The sequence below is a fragment of the Benincasa hispida genome, chromosome 8, assembly GCF_027475165.1.
Source record: "Benincasa hispida cultivar pf3 chromosome 8, pf3_genome.v1.1, whole genome shotgun sequence".
Lineage (NCBI taxonomy): Eukaryota > Viridiplantae > Streptophyta > Magnoliopsida > Cucurbitales > Cucurbitaceae > Benincasa > Benincasa hispida.
Window position 1 is genome coordinate 3,608,107 of NC_143485.1, and position 20,067 is coordinate 3,628,173.

Genomic DNA, 20,067 nt, shown 5'->3' on the forward strand with positions numbered 1-20,067 from the left:
ATTACTTTTAAGCCCAATCAAAATTTTAGCAAAACTAAAAACAAAGAAAAGAAAAGATAGGACCCACCATTTGCTACTTTACCAATTTCAACACCATTTTTGTCTTTTCTTTTTCCTTCTTCTTCCTCCATTCCTCCCACGATTTTTCCTCTTTTTTCCTTCCTCTTCAATAACATCTTCTTCTTCTTATTGAAGATTATAGACAGATGGTCGCCATCGGAATTGCTGTTGCAGTGTTGATAGAAAGCTCGTCGAAGTTTCTCTCTCTTTCACAGATTCCTCACTATGTTTCCGCCCTCTTCCTTTCACTATTGTTTTCTTTCTAATCTCCTTCCTCTCTAATCTCCTTCCTCGTGTATTTTTTTTCTTAATCCTCTTCTCTTCCCCTAAATCTCTTTTTCATGTGTTCTTTTTTTTTTCCATATTATGTCCTCAGTTTCCATATTTATAATGATAAAAGTGTCCTAAAATTAGCTCAAAAGTAGTATGAAGTGTGAGAAAATGGGGAACTGAAGAAAGGGGAAGTGAGAAAATGGGGGGAATAAGAGGAAAGAAAGGAGAGAAATGGGAAAGAGGGAAGAATGGAAGAGGGGAAAAGTTTTAAAATTTTAGTCTTTAAAAAAATGAAGAAAAATATCTTTTACCTTTTTTTAGACCCTTTTAAAAAATTCATTAAATTTTAAATTTTCATTATTAAGTTAAAGTTATAAAAAAATAAATAAAATCGAGTCGGACCAAATACAGTGTCTACACCTAAAATGTATTATATTGCCCCCGCTTAATTCAGGCTCATTTCTAGATTTAATGTCTGATGATTTTGTAGTTTCGAGTACCTAAGAGGTAGAATCAATCAATAGGATGAAAAATGAACTAAAATGAATCATTTGGAAACCTAACTAAGCAATCAGGTAAAAAAGAAGCGAAAAAGACGATTTTACCCCTAGAGCCTAACGTCCGGTGCTAGGCTCGACGTCATAGTCCAATGGTTGTCAAAATGAATAGTGATCGAATAAATGTATGAGAGACAAAAGTTATTGGGAGATGGGGTCTCAGTGCAAGCATACATTATTGACGAAGTAATAAACTTGGAGTATTTCAAGTGTCGAATCACATAAGACTAAATCCATTTTAAATTTATTATGACTATGGACCAATAAAACCAAGGTAACCAATGAAAATTTTATATTGTGGTAAGTGAGGAAAAAGCTTAAAAACAGTAAGCAATGATAATCGAACAGGGGCAAACAGTATTTAAACCTTTCGGGTGTTATGCCTTAAGTGATGTGACGACATTATACCAGGACAGTGAGTTACACATGAACAGAAATCCACTCCTATTTGGTCTTGTATCAAATTTCTTTAAGAGGTCTAAGTAGCTAATGCCTAATGTTTCCATGGTTAGTTGGATCTTAGATTAATTTAAGTTCAATTTCTTTATCTTGTGGTGCCCCTTATTTTTAAAGTGACGTGACAATCTTTATTTCTAGGCTCTTAGTCCCATATCCCTTTGTAACATCTGTTTGCACCCTAACCTTCTCAGCTTTAGAGTTCCACTAGATCGTTAATTAAGTGGCCAATTTAACTTACCGATTTTATCTTTAAATTCGACAAAGTGAATGTGTAAAACAGGGAATTACAAATGCATCATTACTTAAGTCATAACAACTCTAGGGCATCCACATTGTCGAACCCCTAGGAAGATTTAACTCATGACTAATGATAAGATAATGTTCTTTATTGAATAATGAATTATAGCTACAATAGAGTTTGATAGTGAAAAGAAAATTAAAAAAAAAAAACTACAATAAATAATTGAATGATAAATACTAGAAATTATAGAAAATAAAAAAACTACAATAAATAATTGAATGATAAATACTAGAAATTACAACTCAAGAGATCTTAGGACGAATCCTCAAATTCCTAGTCTTTCCCTAAGTTGATTTCATTTTTTCAATGATGAATTATCTCTCACTACACACTTTCACGGAATGAGATGACCTAGAGTCGTTACACCTCAGAGGAACTTTTGTTCTTGAGGCTACTGACTTGAGAAGTTGAGAAAATGTCCAAGGGGACTGACAAATGACAGAAACTATGGAGAAATCGTGGTAACATTGGAGGTGAAAAGTTGTTTCCTGAAATGGAAAGCTTCTCCTCCTTTTGTAGGCTCCAAATTGGTTGAGGAGGGCCAAAATCTATGCTCTGAAGGTTTACCAGGTGAAATCGGGGCTGGACAACTACTTGGAACGTGAAAATCACAACCGCCATTAACTGGGTTAAATTCTGGAAAATTAGGGCTCACTAATGCGACCATAGTGAATCTAGCAATGCAGCCACATTGAACAAAAACCTTCAATCTGGCCAAAATCATCTGCCAAAGTTCACCAAAATCAGTAGATGACACTTTTTAAGCTCATTAAGACCCCATGTATCAAATAGCATCTTGACGTTGTCAAGAAGATGGATCTAATGTCTGTCACGTGAGAGAAAAACATCATAGCGTCGCATGACATCTTATATAACTACGAGAAAATGGCTTGTATTTGATGAAAATTATACTAAAAATTAGTTGAAGGTAACACAAGATAAATCATCTACTACATTTATCCAATTGTAGATCGATGCATTAGTAAGTAGTATTTGGAGTCTTCCAAGGTCGATTCCTCAGGGACATTGTGTAATACAAATAGTGTGAAGTTGTAGCTTATACAATTCTATTCAATACTGTGCAGAGAGGCGACTTACAAAAGTTTCTATGTTGTTTGTTTTAAAACTGTAATTAAATGTGCTAGAAATTAATATTGTGACATAAATATTGGGTAAGGTATGTAGCATGCGGTTGGATGAGAATAATAGTCGTTACAACTTTTACATAAAAATCTGACTGTTTGACTCCTTGTGCATTTACATTTTACAGCATTTATCAAATTATCCTTGATTTATTTTGCTCTCTAAGCGAGAAAACCTACTACACCCATCTTCTGATGCGGTATAAAACATCAAATTAGTTGGAGGTTATTTGTGCTAATTCATTTCATTTACTCCCGTTCTCTCTAATTGGTTATGAATGATTATATTAGTCCTAATATAATCTAGTGATTTATATTCACTCTTTGTTACCTTGAGTAATTTCATACTCTATTTTGTACGAAAAATCATGTGTTACTATTTAAGTTTGATTGGTTATATGGATATAAACATTACAATAAAATAGACATTTCATGACACATGAATATTAGAAAATTTGGTGAAGAGAGAGAAAAACAGTCATTAAAGCAAAAACAAAAAAAAACAAAAAAACAAAAAAAAACAAAAAAAAAAACATCAGGTAAGTGGAATTTTAATTTGTTTGTTTTATGTTAGTATGTTGCTTGTTTTACTTGATGAATTACAATATCTCCAATTTTATTGTTTTGTAAAGAGTTTTGTATTGATTATGTTATTGTGATTGTCGCAATGTTATCGCGACACGAAGCGATCGATGTCCTTCTCTAAGGGTCTCTTTGAGGTCAGAGGTTTGGAGTCGCCACCAATCATCTTTGGGATGTGATTGGTCACCCTTTTAAAATAAAAAAAAATGGTCTGCAAAACCAAATTTAAGGCCGTTCGGGAGTGGTTGAGTGTAGGGAAGGTGTTATGTTAGCACCCCTATAATACCTATTTTGAAAACGATTATCACATTTTATTTTAAAATTATCCTATTATTCTTTGGTCTTAAAGAAAATGTTTTCGAATTTTACTTTTGAATGTCCCATTGCTATTAATTCATACTTTGTAACAAAATATGAAATAATAATTATGAATGGCTCGAGGCCATTCGGAAGATCTTGGAACTTACCTTGAATTTCAAGATAATTTCCTCACTCAAAAAGATTAGAAAATCAACATTTCCCAATATTCTACCATCGAATTGTTAAGGGAAACTTCTTGTATTTCTAGGATGATTATCCCAAAAAGAGAACACTACTAAGTTCCCTAAAACAAATGTTCGTTTAAAACAATCAGTTATGAGAATTTTCATGTATTTCTGGAACTTTAATGAAATCCAAAAAGAGAACACTACTTTTGCTCCAAATTTAGAAATTCATTTAGAAAAAAACTTAAAAACGTAGACTTGTGAAAATAAAGGATTCTTATTTCAGAAATTCAACTTTAGAAAGGTGGCAACTTATTTTATTTCAAATTTCATTGCCAAAGTTCAAATTTGAAAAATTGGAGGATTCTTATATTAGAAATCCAATTTTTAAAGGTGACAACGTATTTTATTTCAAATTTCATTGTCAATAGACTAATTTTGAAAAATGACAATTTGTTTTATTTCAAACTTCATTGTCAAAATGCAATTTTGAGAAATTGGAGGGTTCTTATTTCAAAAATCCAATTTTGAAATGTGATATCTTATTTTATTTCAAATTTCATTGTCAAAGTGCAATATTGAAAAATTGGAGGGTTCTTATTTCAGAAATCCAATTTTGAAGGTGACAACTTATTTTATTTCAAATTTCATTGTCCATAGAATAATTTTGGAAAATGACAATTTGTTTTATTTCAAGGTTCATTGTTGAAATTCAATTTTGAAAAATTGGAGGATTCTCATTTCAGAAATCCAATTTTAAAACGCGACAACTTAAAAATTCAATGACATAAAATAATTTTTGGCTAATTCAACCTTATGGCCAATTCTCAAGTAGAGATGTTCCTATAGTCAACTTAAGTACCTCAGCCTAGATAGAATTGTCGAACAAGGTTTTCTTATAGCCAAATTTTATTTCAAAATCATTAATGAATTCCTGATATAGAGATTGTACTTAGATAAAGTGAATGAAACTCATTATGGAAATTAATATAGAGACAAAATAAGATTATTCGGATTGAAACCTTACTTAGAAAACTCTAAACTAAAATCAAGTAACGAAAGAAGAAAAAAAATAAAATTAAAGTATACACAAAGATTAATGCAATTGGAACACCTAAATTGAAATGAAGAACTCATTCAATTGTAAAAACATGAAACAGAATTTTTCTAAAATTAAAAGAAAAGATGAATATTGCATGATAAAGGAAAAAGGAGGACCCACCTATCAAGATCAAATAGCATGATAAAGAAAAAAGAAAAAAGAAAAAAAGCCCACCTTACTTACCCTTCATATTAGCTTTCTTCTTCCTTGGAACCCCTCTTTTTCCTTGTCAAATTTTCTTCCACTTCTTCACCGGACCAAGCTTCTACAACTTGCAAGGCTAACACTTGGACATTAGATGGGTGTGGCGTCGCCGTGAATATCTGAAATTTGCTACAATTATAGGTCGTCGGAGTAGTGTCGTTGCTGAAATCGCTTGACAGTGACCCTTGAAGGAATGTCAGAGTGTTGTAACTTCTATTCATGGGCTTCGCCGGATCTGCCACTTCGGTACAGCTCGTGGATTAGTCGCCGGCTCATTGGAATGGTGTGCAAGTGATAGCGATAACAGATGTAGTGTGGGGACTTGTATGTTTCGGCATAAATTTTCTCAAAACTCAAGAATTCCTATCCTCCTCCTTCCTATTCCATTTGCACCTCTATTTATACTAAAGAGGGCGGCTAAAAACGGGTGAGTGGGTGAGTGAGTGGAAGAGAGAATATGGAGGAAGGGAAGTTTGGGGAAGAATTTGGAGAAGGAGAAGAATGAAGACATGGGGAAGAAGGAAATAATAATAATAATAATAATAATCAAATAGAGAGAAAATAAATAATCAAATGGAAATGGAAATAGAAATGAAAATGAAAAAGGAAAATAAAAAGAAGAATGTAAAAGAAAAAAGAGAGAAAAAATACAATACAATAAAAGTAAAATTAAAAAACATGAAAACTTTTGAATAAAAATAACAAAAATAATACTAATACAAATACAAACCATAAAAATGAAAATATCCTGAACCAAATATGGTGTCAAGAGCGATTTTGGATGATGCTAGGCATGATGCATTGTTAGTGAATCGTTAAGTTATCGGTACAAGTATAACCTTTCTGATTAAGTTTTAAATTTATAATTGTGAGAATTTAATAACATCTTCGCTTTTAGTTAAATTTATTATAGTTTGAGATTTCTAATTATTTCTTTAAAACTCTTTATTTGTACTTGTTTACTCTTGCTCTGCTATGTACATATTTTTGTTGTTTGTATCTAAAAATTATGAAAGCAATGTTCTATGGAAAAAGGAGGTTCAAGGAAGAAGTTTTTATTCTTTTGAATTGGGAGTATTTTTTATGTCTAGTAGGCATATCGTATAACTCAAACTTACATGTTTATTTGAATTGATTTATTTTGATAGACTTAAGTTCTTTTGTTAATGATGAAAAACTCTTTCAAATGTTGGTTGATATTAATTTATTTTGGTAGGCTTAAGTTCTTTTGATAATGATGAAAATCTTTTTCAAATAGTTGTTAACATTGATTTAGCTAGATTTGCTACATTTGGTGTTAATCTTTTTTTTTTTTTTTTTTTTTAGGAAACAAATTATATTTAAATCCATTAAAATCACTTCTAAATCACACGCTCATTTCACCTATTGTTTAGATAAGTTATTGAGTAGCTTTTAGATTCTAAGCTTATGCAATATTTAATATAATTAATTCTTATATTTATATATTAATTAAAATTAAATTATATTTTATATATCTATTTTAAATAATTGTAAATAATTAAAAAAAATATTAAATCATTTTTAATTATTATATCTATTAATGTCTATCACAGTAAATAGAGACATTTTGTTATATTTGTAAGTAAATTGGCTCAATTTTTTTTTTTTAATATTTGATAACAGCCCAAGAAACTAAATACAATAAGTGTTGCAAAAAAAAAAGGTTTGGCACTATATCAGAAAAAAGAAAAAAAAAACATATAGAATATGATTGATGGTGGTTTCCTCACTTCAATAGATTTGTGCAAGACCTATTAAACAAACAATATTCATTTTATAATTCAATCCAATATATTAATATAAACAATAATAATAATAATATTTGTAGGATATGTATATTTTCTTAATGTTCACAATCTTTCTTAGCATACACTTATAACAATCAAAACCTCGCTTTAATAAAATAAATAACAATGGTAAATAAATAAACCTGAAGTATAATCATAAATAATAAATTAACCTGGGAAATAGAATTTTTTATAGAAAACTATTAATATTATAACTTGTAAATCCCATGAACCTTTAACATTGAAACTTGAATAAAAATCATATAAAGAGTATGATAACTTGTTCAAACTTTTTTAAGATATAACAACTAAACAAATCAAATTATAACAAACAATAGACATCAATCTTGCTCAAAAACATTCATGAGTCTATTGAAAAGAATTTAGTTAAAATGATAAATGTGATATAACAAATTAAAACTTCTATTTTGTTTTTGGTGGAGGGAAGAACATCTATCTTTTGAATACAAAAAAACATTTTACTAGTACCAACACTATAGTTGTTTATTAAATATTTTGTTATCATAGTCAATTATATATTTATTGACGTTGGTGTCTATCGCTGACATTGATAAATGTCTATCAGTATCTATTAGTGTCTATGACTGATATAAAATAACATTTTGTTATATTTAAAAATATTTCCAACAATTTTATCATTTAAAACAATTACCCTAGTTTCTTTGTAAATAACTTACCAAAGTTTGATTACTAGTTTCCTTGTATATAGTTTCTTTATATAAATGTTACCAACCTTGTTATATAGAAAAGTTCATATTTATGTTTGTATGTATCTTGTGTCAGAATTGGAGGAAAGATATGTGTAATGATAGTGATGAAACAAATAAATATTCATCATTAGAGATTTAGTTTACAATTTATTTAGCTATTCAGAGATCATTCTATACTAATCTAATCCTTGAAAGAAAATAAACAGTAATATATGAGGCAAAACTAAATAGAACTACGTCCTAGGATAATGACATCATTAATGGATTAACCAAATTAATTGTTTAAGATTTAGATTGATTTTATGCTAACTACATACCTACAATTCTTAGAGTGAAGAAGAGCAAATCGGGCGCTCTTGACTAACGTCTTCAAGCTTAGGATCACTCTCCATGATCTCGTTGATCATCAACTTCTCTAAAGCTTTAAATCGTTGTCTCTATCCAGAAATTGGCTTATGATTATCTCCATGGAGGTCCTGATTGAACTCTAATTAACCTCCCCTCCAAAAAGCCAATCAAACACACATTTATAAAATCTGTCACAACACTGCATCGTTGTTTAAACGAGATGGCTCGCACATATATAATTGTGGCGCCGTGGCGGCACCATATTTTACCTTCTCGGGTTACGACGTTGTGCCTTTTTCAGTTCTATTTCACCCCTTTTCTTGCCCTTAGGTCAAATATTAACCTTTCTTAGGGTGTATTTTCGTCATTTTACTCTCATATTAGTCCATTCCAATCCAAATTTTTGGTTCCTACAAATTAGACAAATAAAGCATCAACGAACACATTTATGTAATAAACTAATCAAATTCTAAGTCTGAGAAAGTACTTTTTAGTGCTTTTCAGAGAACCATTTATGTGCCTAGGGGACATTCGTCAAAAAGATGTACGAGAAAATGAGAGTAGGCGACGCAATGCACTACATCCTTATAGTATGGATTCTCAATCACATAGAGCTTTTTCGAGCAATCCTCACTTTCCTACAAAGCTGTAGACATCCCATCACGTGAAGACGCCCAATTTACCTGCTAGACTGCAAATTTCACTGTGTAACCATTAAATGCTACAACACATATATTTTATTAATAAAATAATGTTGCGTCGTTAGATTTGACTACTTGTACATTTCTGATGGGATTTACATGATTATTTGCCACTAAGCATGCAATGAGACCTTCAAAGGATTGTATTTTCAACATTAGATCTCATTTGCGGCCAAGGTAAGTTAGCTTAGGCGTAGAAGAAACACGTTTGTATTGATCGTGAGGATTTGGTTTATATTCGGATTTTTTGATTGTATGTTTGTGGATCCAATTCTATTTGAATTTCTATGCTTAGTTGTATGTTAAGCTTCAGTATCGTTGCATATTTACTTTGTTAAACTAAAGATTAACTTGTTGTCGATGATGTTAGCTATAAGTTTAATTGTCAAGTAACAATAAACCGTAGCTTGGGTGTATGGCATGCATGACATTATCGGTTACTAACTTGGGCATTATCTAGTAACTAATCGTCTTAGTGAATCCCTTAATCGTAATGCCAGTGTTAGACATTTATGGAGCATGTTTGTACACTCAATCAATTGAGCACTTAGTTAAATTAAGTGCTTAATTAATGTATTCAGGTACTTGTCACGACATTACTCGACAAGTAGGCTAAACACTTACGTGTATAAGAAATTATCATTAGAAATCCTATGATAAATTGAATAATTGAGTGGATCCTATCTCTTAGGCTAGATCGATTTTATTTTCTCGCACTTTTACCTTCTGCACTTACATTTAGAGGTGCACATAGTCCGGGTTGGACATGTTGGAAGATTTTTGTGGACCAACCCAAAAATTCGGGTTGGCTAATAATGAACCTATTAGTTCTTTTTTGGAGGGTCAAGTCAACCCAACCCAAAATTTCCGGGTTGGGTCACTGGTTCTGTTTTTTTTTTTTTTTTTTTAATTTGATTGTCTTTTCAGTTACTTTTATATATATATATATATTCGGGTTCGAGTCGGGTCGGGTTGGGTCGGTCCGACCTTGTGGTAACCCTTGACCTAACCCGAATTTAATATTTTTTAACATTTTTAACCCAACCCAACCCTTGCGGTTTGGGTTGAGTAGTCCGGGTTGGTTGGGTTACGGGTTTTTTGAACACGCCTACTTACATTACCACATTTTTATTTTTCTGCGCATACATTCTCATTCAACACCAACCACCCCCTCCCCCTCCAATTTATCTCTTTAGCTAAAAACATAATTGGTTCAAAACTAATCTCCGCACTTTCCTGTAGATCGATATGGTCTTATTACTAATAGTACTTAGTATTAGTGATTTTGATCGGTATTATAAATTTTATTTTATCGAACGAGGAAGGATTTGACTTCTTCTTTCATGCTTTCAGTAATATTAGTTGATTGAGCGTCTCGACACCCCTTCGACCATCCAAATATTATTAAGACTTAATGAGAAATGCTTAGCCGTTATGTATTAAAAATTGACAATTATTTTTTATGAAATTTTTTACGATATAGACTAAATCGTTACTTCTATGAAAATTGAGAAACTAAACGTGTTTTTTAATATTATCATGTGTAGAACTAATGTAAAATTCCTTTAAGCTAACAAGTAAATTACCTCTCTTCAATTATTCAGAAAAGTTTTGAGTAAAGAAAAGAAATTGCAACATGAAATGAGAAAATCATTGTCAAACATGGATCACACTACACTCATATGGTTGTGAAACTTATTAATACAAGCAAAGTTAAATTTCCTTTTTTTTTCCTCCTTCCTCTCTTTTCTTTCTCATGGGAAATTTAAGAAAAAAAATGTAATGAGAATCAAGGAGAAACAATATGTGGAAATACAAACAAAGTTGGTGATTAATTTGAGTTAGAACTTAGAACATTTTTCTTAATGAAGGATGTCAATGTTCTTGCTCAGCTCTTCCAGTTTCTTCATCCTCAATTTTTCGCTCTCATTCACCAACTGACCAAATTATTCAAATATACAATCAAATATGTTAGCAATCAAGTCTAAGATCTCATACCATTTTCTTTTAGGACCGTTTTTAAATATAGAAAAATAAACTAAAATATTTATAAAATGTAGCAAAATTTTAGAACTATCAATGATATACGCTAGACACTAATAGAAGTCTATCTGTATCTATCCTTGATAGTTCTAAAATTGTGCTATATCTTTTTAAATATTTTTAACAGTTTTACATGTGGAAATAATGCCATTAAACTAAATTGTTAAGATTTAAATAATAAAAAAATTAATAACTTTGTTATATAAAATTTTCAAATAGTTAGAAACCTTGGACTTTGACGGAGAGAATGCATGTCAATAATCACGATGGTTTGGGATTTATTCTTTACTAAAAGAAATACTGAATTCATTCCATTCTTTTTATGTTTAAAAAAAATGTTTTACAAACTTAATCGAAATTTTAAAATAAAAATGAAATAAATTGTATAACATATGTTAAAATATGTTTGTACATTCTAAAAATAAATAAATAAATATATAAAAATAAAATTACATCACATCCATGCTAGAATTTTTAAATAAATGTTACACTATAAAGTGATTATCCTTAATAAATATAGATAAAGAAAATATTTTTCATACTACAATTAAAATAAAAATATTTCAACATATGCATACTGTTATATTGTTCGAGCATTTAATAGCAACACATCTTATAAAGAGTTCCTTAAATATATCCATAGAAAAAAATTGGAAAACCAAACGTTTCTTTCAATAAATGATTTCTTTTCTAACTAAATTGAATAGAAAATAATGAAGATTTAAATACTATTTTAGTCCCCATACTTTTGATTTTAGTTCATTTTGGTTTTCATATTTTTAAAATATTCATTTTAGTTCCTATACTTCGACTATATTAATTTTGGTCTTGTACTTTCAAAAAGTGACTTTTTAATCCATTTATTTTCATTTTTATTGCATTTTAAAAAGATCAAAATGGTCACTTCTTGAAAGTTTAAGAATTAAAATGAATTAAAGTTGAAAGTACAAAGACCACAATAAATATTATGAGAGTACAAAGACCAAAGTGAACTAATATTAAAGTTTAGGGATCAAGATGAATATTTTGAAAATACAACAACTAAAATAAACTAAATAAAAAAAATACAATAACACAGTAATATTTAAATCAATAATGAACTTTTCCAGAAATGACAAATTGGAAATAATTTTGAAAACGATTCCATTTTCCTCATATGGGTTTTCTTCATCTTATTATAATTATCATTTTTGTAAGATAGTTTAGATGATTTAATAATAGGAAGATTTTTAAATATATAAAAAAAGATAAACTATTTACATGAAATAAAAAATTTAATTTTTTTTTTTATAAGATAGAAGTCCATACAACGTCTATCCGTATTCTTTTTTTTTTCTTTGCTATTTCTATAAATAATTTGACATTTTTCTATCAGTGAAAATTTCTTAAAATAATGAACTATACTGGTACGTTTATGAAAATTATGATAACTATGGACATAAATGAAAATTAGGACTCATTTAAAGACTATCTATAGAAGTTTATAATTAAAATTATTTTTTGATAATAATCTAGAAATTAAAGATTAAAAGACATGAATTAAACTTTGAAAAATATAAGCCCTTATGGGAGAAAAAAAAGGGTGTCACCTCCATTAGTTTGGCTACCAATTGGGATTTCTCTTTGTTCTTCTCGTTAAATAAATCTAGGACTTCCTTGTATTCTCTCTCCTGGTAGGGGCCAAATACATAGAAAATATTAATTATGCAACATTACCTTCAAGTTTCAACCAAAGGAAAAAAAATCATAAACTATTAGCGTTTAAAAAATAATAATAACTCAAAATTTGTTATTATAGCATATAGTTTAAGGTTGAGATATATCCTTTTTTAAGCCGTGATTGATTTGGATTTTCATATTTTTATAGGTCTATTTGAAACTTCGGGACTTTACGAGGAATTTTAATTCATAATAGATTTCAAATGAATATTGTTGTTTGTTACGATACGAAGGAGAATGGTTTTAAATTTCGAAGTGATTTCAAATCTTATTTTACTTAAAAAGTATATTTGGATTTAAAAGTAAATTACTTGATCTCATATTCTAATCTTCAATTAACACATCATAGCTAAAAGTTGTATTAATAAATTCTAAACTTTCTTTTCTTTTTTTAGTTACTATCTAAATACAAAATTTTAAATACATTTATTTCAAATCTTTTTCATTCCAAACAAAGTAATTAATTTAAATTCATTTATCGAGTTTCAAATCATAGGATTGGAAATGGTTTCTTAAACTTTTTTGAACCCAAATAGAGAGCAAAGTTCTATAATGGAAGAAAAGATGTATGTTTTCAAAGTTTGATAGTTTCTAAACACTCTTATTTCCATTAGTAATTAATGAAAAATTTGATGGAGGAACTAATATAGGACGAAATGATAAAATTAGAACATGCATAACTTTTCTAAAATAAAATAAAATAAGGTCTCATTTAGTAACCGTTTGGGTCTTGTTTGATAACCATTTCGTTTTTTAAAATTAAGCGTATTTTTTTTGTCATTTCTTGCAATGATTTGCATATTTCTTGAGTACAATGGTTGAATTCATAGCCAAATTTCAAAAACAAAAATAAGTTTTTAAAAGCTACTTTTTTTTTTAATTTTCAAAATTTGTCTGAATGGTAAAAAGTAGATTTACAAAAGAAGAAATTTGACGGTGAAAGTAGTGTTTATAGACTTAATTTTGGAAAACAAAAACAAAAAAACCAGAGGTTATCAATGGGCCTTCGTTTTTTGTTTTTTGTTTTTGAAAATTAAATCATTTCCTCTCATTTATTTATCATGGTTTACATTGTTTTAAGTGTGAGGGTTAAATTCTTGTTAGACAAATTTCAAAAAACAAAAACAAGTTTTCAAAAGTTATTTTTTTTCCCAAAATTTGATTTGTTTCTAGAAACATTGGTTCGAAGTAGATAACAAACTTAATTTTCAAAAATAAAAACAAAAAATAAGTCTGTTTGGTAATCATTTGAATCTTTGTTTTTTAAAATTAAGCTTATAAATATTACTTCTACTTTTAAAATATTTTCTTTGTTATCTATTTTTTACCGATCGTTTAAAAAATCAAGTTAAAATCCAAAAACTAAAAAAAAAAAATTGTTTTTAAAATACTTATTTTCGTTTATTGAATTTGGTTAAGAATTTATCCTTACAAAGAATGAGGAGAAATAAGCTTAATTTTTTAAATTGTGACCTTCTTTTGGCAAGTGAGTCCCAATGGCTTCAACTCTTTGTTCACCAAATCAATCTTCTTCCTTATGAACGAAACTTCCTTCCTCATCGGATCCGTCATTCCTTCAAGTTCCTATCAATTTCACAAACCCTAGATCAACAGAATCTCAAAATACCAACCATTCTTACAGTCATCAATGGCGGATTCAACACTTACTTCACGAATCTCCGCCAATCGCTTCGTAGCTTCTTCAGCTCTTCCAAGCCGAGCTTCCACCTTCTCCCTCATTTCCATCTTCTTCCTCTCGATTTCCTCTTCCTTAGCCCTAAACACAGCCAACGCCGATCGCGAGATCTCCTCCTCTTGATCTTCCTTCACCGGACTCCCAATCGCATTCACATTGCTGCTTATCATCACCCCCGAGTTCTTCACTCTCTGCATTTGCTGCGATTGTTGCGCTTCCCAGCTCTGTTTCGGCGTCGTCATCCTCAATCTCTCTCACAAATGATGATTATTCTCTTTCTCCGTTAGGTGGCCAAACCCTAGGCGCCGCAATGGCTTTAAAGGTATGTATGTAACCTTATTACTTCTCAACAGACATCCTTTTCCCTTCGTGAATCTGACGTAATTGTCTACCAATAGAGAGATTTCACCTGTGGATTCTGCTGCTCTGCTTTTGTTGTGAAATTTTGGAACCAAAAATGCACTTATCTTTACTCAAACGCCTAATTGATTAGACCTGAATTTACATCTTGTGTTTGGAAATTTATATACATGTATGTACTTGCTTTTGTCTCTGTCATTTGAAAATGAAATTGAGTTACCAAATTGTGATGGAGAGTTCACTTTTGCTTTGGGTCAAAGAAGTGGAATCTTGGGAATGACTTTTGGGGGTTTTCTAGGAATTGAATTGCAGGTGCTTGGGATGTAAGTTTTGTAATGGAGTGGAGAGTAAGGTGTTACCTGCACTGAGTATGAAATGAATATAGGGGAAAAAGCCTTAAGAACCAAGACTGAGTTGGAGAGATGGGTTACAACAGAACTGCATAAGCATAAAGCCTGCTTCTCTTTTTGTCCCATTATTATTATTATTATTATTATTATTTCTTTGCTTACTTGCAAGAGAGATCTCTCACCTTTTCCTTTTTTATTAAGACCTTTGTTTGTTAGCACCTTGTAAGGAATCTGTCACCAAACCCTTCTTTGCATTCCTCCTGTTTTCAGAAGAGTTTTCTATTTTTTAAAATCGTATTCCCAATAGATATATATTTGGTTTACATGTTGATTTGATTTTAGTTTATTTTGGTGATTGTGCTTTCAAAAGGTTCATTTTAGTTTCTATACTTTTGACTTTAGTGTATTTTGGTTTATATATTTTTGAAATGTAAATTTTGGTCCTTGGTACTTTTAATTTTACTTCATTTTGGGCCATGTACTTTAAAAAAGTTACCATTTTGGTCCCTCGAAAATTAAATAAAAATGAAAATGGTGGGATCAAAATTGTTACCGTTTAAATGATCAAAATGACCACTTTTTTTACAAGTGTCGATGCCCAAAAATATACCAACTAGTGAATTTGTATTTTCTTTGGGACAAAATGACACAAGTTCTTTGCAAAACAAAAGAAATTAAATACCGATGTGATGCCAGGTGTCATGGCACGGAAGCGTGGTTATGCCTTTGATTCAAAATCTTTCCCGTGTAGCGTCAAATTACACTTGACCAGCCTACTAGTTTGGATCCAGATTTTTCCCAACATCTACCTACGTACATACACTCTAGAAGGGGTTGTGCCTAGCTCACATATGAAAGAATGGTGGAGAAGAAGCACGCTCTGTGGAAATAACACTTTTATTTAATAAAGGTTATGAAAATCACATACAAAGGACACTATTAGTAAGACCAACTCTTTGAAGAGTTTACAAGTGGAAAGAATTCACTGTTGAGCCCTCAAATGCCAAAGTGAATGTTGTGTGTGTACATTTGAGAGCTCCAGAGTGAATTCTCAAATCCTCTTGCAAGCTTCAAAATCAACATAATTCAACAACTATATCATCAAAATCAATGGATAGCAGTTTGATTTTGTATTTTTACATGGTATTTTTATAAAACCAAATTCGACTTTAAAAAAAATTAAAAACATGTTTAGAGTAATTTTGAACATTACTAAAATGATTTTAACATTTTTCAAAATCAATCAAACCCTAGAATATCTCTTTCTCAATTTGATGTCATTTTTACATGAGATAATAATGCCCACCAATTACCATCATTGTCTTATTCCCCTCCTCATAATTGCTGTCAAGCAAAGGCAAAAGAAATACTGAAATATTATATGCTTTTTTGACAATGATATATTATAATTTACATGCTTGATCATGAGAAGTGATATAAGCTTTCTCCAACATTAAATTGCCTATTCCCAAGACTTTGTCATTCTCTTTTTTGGTGAAGTCTATTGGAGAAGTAGAGTTTTAACTACCAGTTAGATTTGCTCTAAAACCTAACAAACTTTTGGGCTCTATCATTACAATTTTCAAGAACAATCCAAAGTTTGGTGTGCTATGTCTTTCTCACTTGATAAAATTAATTAATTAATAATAATAATAATAAAATTAAAATGGCTTATCTAAAAGAAGAAAATGTCAATCAAATGGTTGGAAAAATGAAGCCTTAAGACACAAAAGTGATAATCATGTCTCACCTCATATTTCAAATTAAATTTTTGATTATGTTTATTCTCATGATAGCAATTGTAGCCCTTTTTTTTTTTTTTTTCTTATTTGATTAAAAAAACATGGATATTCTTATGTGAGATGATAGAAAGGAAGATCTACTTCTCTAAAACGTAATAAATTTTTATTTTATCCTTGGAGATTTTGCAAACGCTCTACTCGAAAATTAAAAGAGTTCTATAAGTGTGATACGAGTGTTCAAGAATGGATTGTTTTAAGCACAAAGATCATCTCTTTTCACGAAATGATCTACCCGTCTAAACATGTAACACAGTGGATTAAGTTTGACTGTCATAATATGGTTGCATCCATTGAATCTAGATTCTAGATTCTACATGTTCTCTAATAACAACCCGTACAAATTCGAAGTATTTTATAGTTTATTTTGTTCTATCTACAAAATTATACACATTGTGGCAGCTTCTCCAAAAATGATTGAACCGAAAAAAGAATTGGAATTTAGTACAAAACAAGCATTCTGGTTTATCTTTTCATCAACTGAAATTAGGCCACTTAATATATGTATACAAATTTCCTAGAGATCAAAAGATGCAACCGATATTGTCAGCCATAAAGGGCTCTTGGGCATGGAATTTTATTTCTTGCAAGAATTCGGGTGAATTTTCAAAAATTGAGACTAAAGAAAATTAATAAAAAAAACTATTAATGTATTTGGGAAGAAAAATAATTGATTTTTAATCTTAAACCTGAGAAGATGTATCGATAACTTTTAATTATATCAAATTGAACCCGATAAATATATTTTTCATTAATTCTATACAAAATAAGTTTAATAAAAAGCAATACAAAAAGCTCCAGAAACATACTAATTACGATGAAAATCAAGCTTTGCACAAAATTATGTTGGAAGAATACACAAAATCCACTATTCAATAATTCTACCAAAGGTCTCAATTTTTTTATAGGATATCAACCGCAGTTTTCCTTTGAAACCTATTAGTTTTGTATCAAATATATACTCTATAAATCATTGAATTCACTAAAAAATAGTTTTTCTAACCCTTTTTCAATCAACAATTGATAAAAGGAAAAAATTACAATACTTGTTCAAGCTTAAGGTAAAAGATTGTAAAACTTACACAAGTTCAAGGTGAAAAAACCACCTTGCCATTCTGTTACACATGGAAGGTACAAAAAGTTGGAAAGAGAACCATCAGTTCCAACAACCAACAACAAGAATCCATGATTCATAAGATCACATCTACCTCGAATAATAGATTAAATTGTTGGAAACATTTGATTGATATCAGTACAAGTTAGCTGCCAAGATGACATTACATAACATATATAGCCAAGCTTCTGTAATGTGAAACAAAATCAATCCCCACTAGCACATCCCCTGCATCCACAATGCACACACTCCACGACTTTCTCTTCTCTCAAGTGTTTTGGGACTCGACAGACACACGTCGTGCCAAAGTTATGGTCACGGGGCTGTATGCAACGAAGGCAACAGAGACGTTCGTATCCCGGCTGCAATTTGAACAGGAGTTTGTTAAGATACTATTCTAAACTATCATAAAAATCAGACATCACCAATGCAAGACCATTGCAAGATTCAAAAACTTGTGAGTCTAATGATCAGGATACAGACCAACCACATTTTGTAAAGCAGGGGATTGATAAAAGCAAACTCAGGGAAATTTTCTTGTTTTAGTCTTGTTCACTTGGATTCCAGATGGGTAAAAAAGACAAATTTGTTTGTAATGACAAAATGGACTTGGCTTTCGAGTCTTGAGTGAAACTATGGGGGTTTTTGGCTCCCAACAACTTGAATTGGTGGAGTGGTTATAATAGCCTACTCTATGTTTGAAGTTTTAAATATAATAGTGACGTTTACAACTATTTATAACATACAATTATCTACAGTATTACTATTTCTAATCCCTCTTTGTTAGAGTGTTTACTATTTCCTATCTAACAAGACTAAAATAGTCTACATCCCAAACATAGACTATCATAACCCAAACTAAAATAGTTTGCATTCAAAGTCCAAACAAAGACTATTATAATCTACCGACTATTGTAACCACTAATTATAATAACTACGGACTATAAATGCCTCCTATATTTATTATAATGAAGTGGTTTGGGTATGAATACCTTTTTCCATTTAGCAATGAGATTGCCATCTGCATAGCCTTGTTCCAAGCAAAAGTCATAGAGCTCCCTGGATATTTCACTCCTTTTGTGGAAAAGGTCAAAAATGTATCGGCTCCTTTGATGTGAAATCTTGAAAATAGGCCATAATGCTTCACACTTCCGCTTGCCATCTTGTGGATCATTTTCAGCTGCAAAACAACACAAAAATAACCCAAAAACCATCACAAAAGAATCAAAGGAACTTGAGAAACAACAATATCATCAATCCATAACTAAACCATTCCTTACAACTCAAAACATTCAAATCTCAACCCACAATTGTAAGGCTATGTTCTCCCCCACAAAAGGAAATTATATGATCAAACCTTCTCTCATTTTAGCATCGAGCTCTCGTAGGGTTGGCTCAATCAATTCCCACCCATTTGGGTATTTGATCTTGCTGGTCTTCACTTTAGGCATTTCTCCAACTCCTGCAAATGAACAAAGGGAAAATAACTTGCAATTACGCACAGGATGGTTCAATCGACTGCGCGAAGTTCCACGGATAACTAAGTGCTGAAAAATCTACCAATTATCACCGATTAAAATGGAAACACCGGAGAATGTTTCAGTCGAAATTAGGTTTCTAGGATAAACCTAATTATACTGCATTATGAAATCAAAAAGTGAAAAAATTTAGGGTTTCGTCTCAAAGGAATTACCTACCAATCGAGAGTCTGCAGGGAGGAGACGTTTGAACTACTTTGAAGGTTGTATCTACAAGTACAATGTAAGGGCAGAGCAATTGGCGTTAGGTTCAGTTCAGTGACGCAAAAAAGACAGCCAAAATACTCGATTCAAGGGGTTTAAGATGGCTTTTATTTTTAAAGACTAGTAGAGATTTTTTTTTTTTTTTTTTAAAGGTATTGTAATTAAAGTGTGGGGGGAATCAAATCTCAAATTTTGAGGTTGATAGTAGAGATTTTAAAGGTTTTTTGTATGGATGACTTAAATTCGGGGAAAAAATGAGGTTTATTACTATTTTAAAAATACGATTTTTAACATTTACTGACGTCAAATTCAAATGAAATTACCAAAATGAAACCCTCACACATGTAAATTGGCTCTCTTGCTCTTCTCTCTCGTCCTCTCTCTCTTTTTCCTCTCCCACATATTACTCTCTTTTTCTCTTCTCACAACATTGCTCTCCTCTCTCACGATCTCACTCTCCTGCATCTTCTCTTCTTTCTCGATCTCCAACG

At 30.7% G+C, this 20,067-nt stretch overlaps 2 protein-coding genes and 1 long non-coding RNA gene across 4 annotated transcripts; 1 reads left to right on the forward strand and 2 right to left on the reverse strand.

The window, feature by feature from the left end:
• Positions 1–10,395: 10,395 nt before the first annotated feature.
• On the reverse strand, positions 10,396–14,943 carry LOC120082661 (RAB6-interacting golgin (DUF662)). The gene is made up of 4 exons (XM_039037921.2): positions 14,184–14,943; positions 13,989–14,099; positions 12,386–12,466; positions 10,396–10,690 (listed from the first exon to the last, which is right to left on the reverse strand). The coding sequence occupies exons 1-4, from the start codon at positions 14,451–14,453 to the stop codon at positions 10,616–10,618; spliced, it is 537 nt and encodes a 178-aa protein (XP_038893849.1). The 5' UTR covers positions 14,454–14,943; the 3' UTR covers positions 10,396–10,615.
• Positions 14,394–16,060, forward strand: LOC120082662 (uncharacterized). The gene is made up of 2 exons (XR_005483243.2): positions 14,394–14,533; positions 15,618–16,060. It is a non-coding gene; the product is annotated as an uncharacterized LOC120082662 (long non-coding RNA).
• Positions 16,061–17,713: 1,653 nt separating this feature from the next.
• Positions 17,714–19,667, reverse strand: LOC120083359 (protein BUD31 homolog 1-like). Of its 2 annotated transcripts, none has more exons than XM_039039089.2 (4): positions 19,532–19,667; positions 19,192–19,296; positions 18,827–19,014; positions 17,714–18,196 (listed from the first exon to the last, which is right to left on the reverse strand). In XM_039039089.2, the coding sequence occupies exons 2-4, from the start codon at positions 19,283–19,285 to the stop codon at positions 18,041–18,043; spliced, it is 438 nt and encodes a 145-aa protein (XP_038895017.1). In that variant the 5' UTR covers positions 19,286–19,296; positions 19,532–19,667; the 3' UTR covers positions 17,714–18,040. The 2 variants fall into 2 exon arrangements, with proteins under 2 accessions (XP_038895017.1, XP_038895018.1); XM_039039090.2 differs by having other exon boundaries at positions 19,528–19,664.
• Positions 19,668–20,067: the final 400 nt, after the last annotated feature.

Excerpts from the sequence above, each read along its gene's own strand:
- LOC120083359 (XM_039039089.2), bottom strand. The coding sequence starts at position 19,285 with ATGCCTAAAGTGAAGACCAGCAAGATCAAATACCCAAATGGGTGGGAA. Across the intron at positions 19,015-19,191 it reads CGATGCTAAAATGAGAGAAG|CTGAAAATGATCCACAAGAT; the intron begins GTTTGATCATAT and ends GTTGTTTTGCAG. Across the intron at positions 18,197-18,826 it reads TCATTGCTAAATGGAAAAAG|CCGGGATACGAACGTCTCTG; the intron begins GTATTCATACCC and ends TTCAAATTGCAG.
- LOC120082661 (XM_039037921.2), bottom strand. The coding sequence starts at position 14,453 with ATGACGACGCCGAAACAGAGCTGGGAAGCGCAACAATCGCAGCAAATG. Across the intron at positions 14,100-14,183 it reads GATTGGCGGAGATTCGTGAA|GAACTTGAAGGAATGACGGA; the intron begins GTAAGTGTTGAA and ends TGAAATTGATAG. Across the intron at positions 12,467-13,988 it reads GACTCACTTGCCAAAAGAAG|GAGAGAGAATACAAGGAAGT; the intron begins GTCACAATTTAA and ends GGCCCCTACCAG.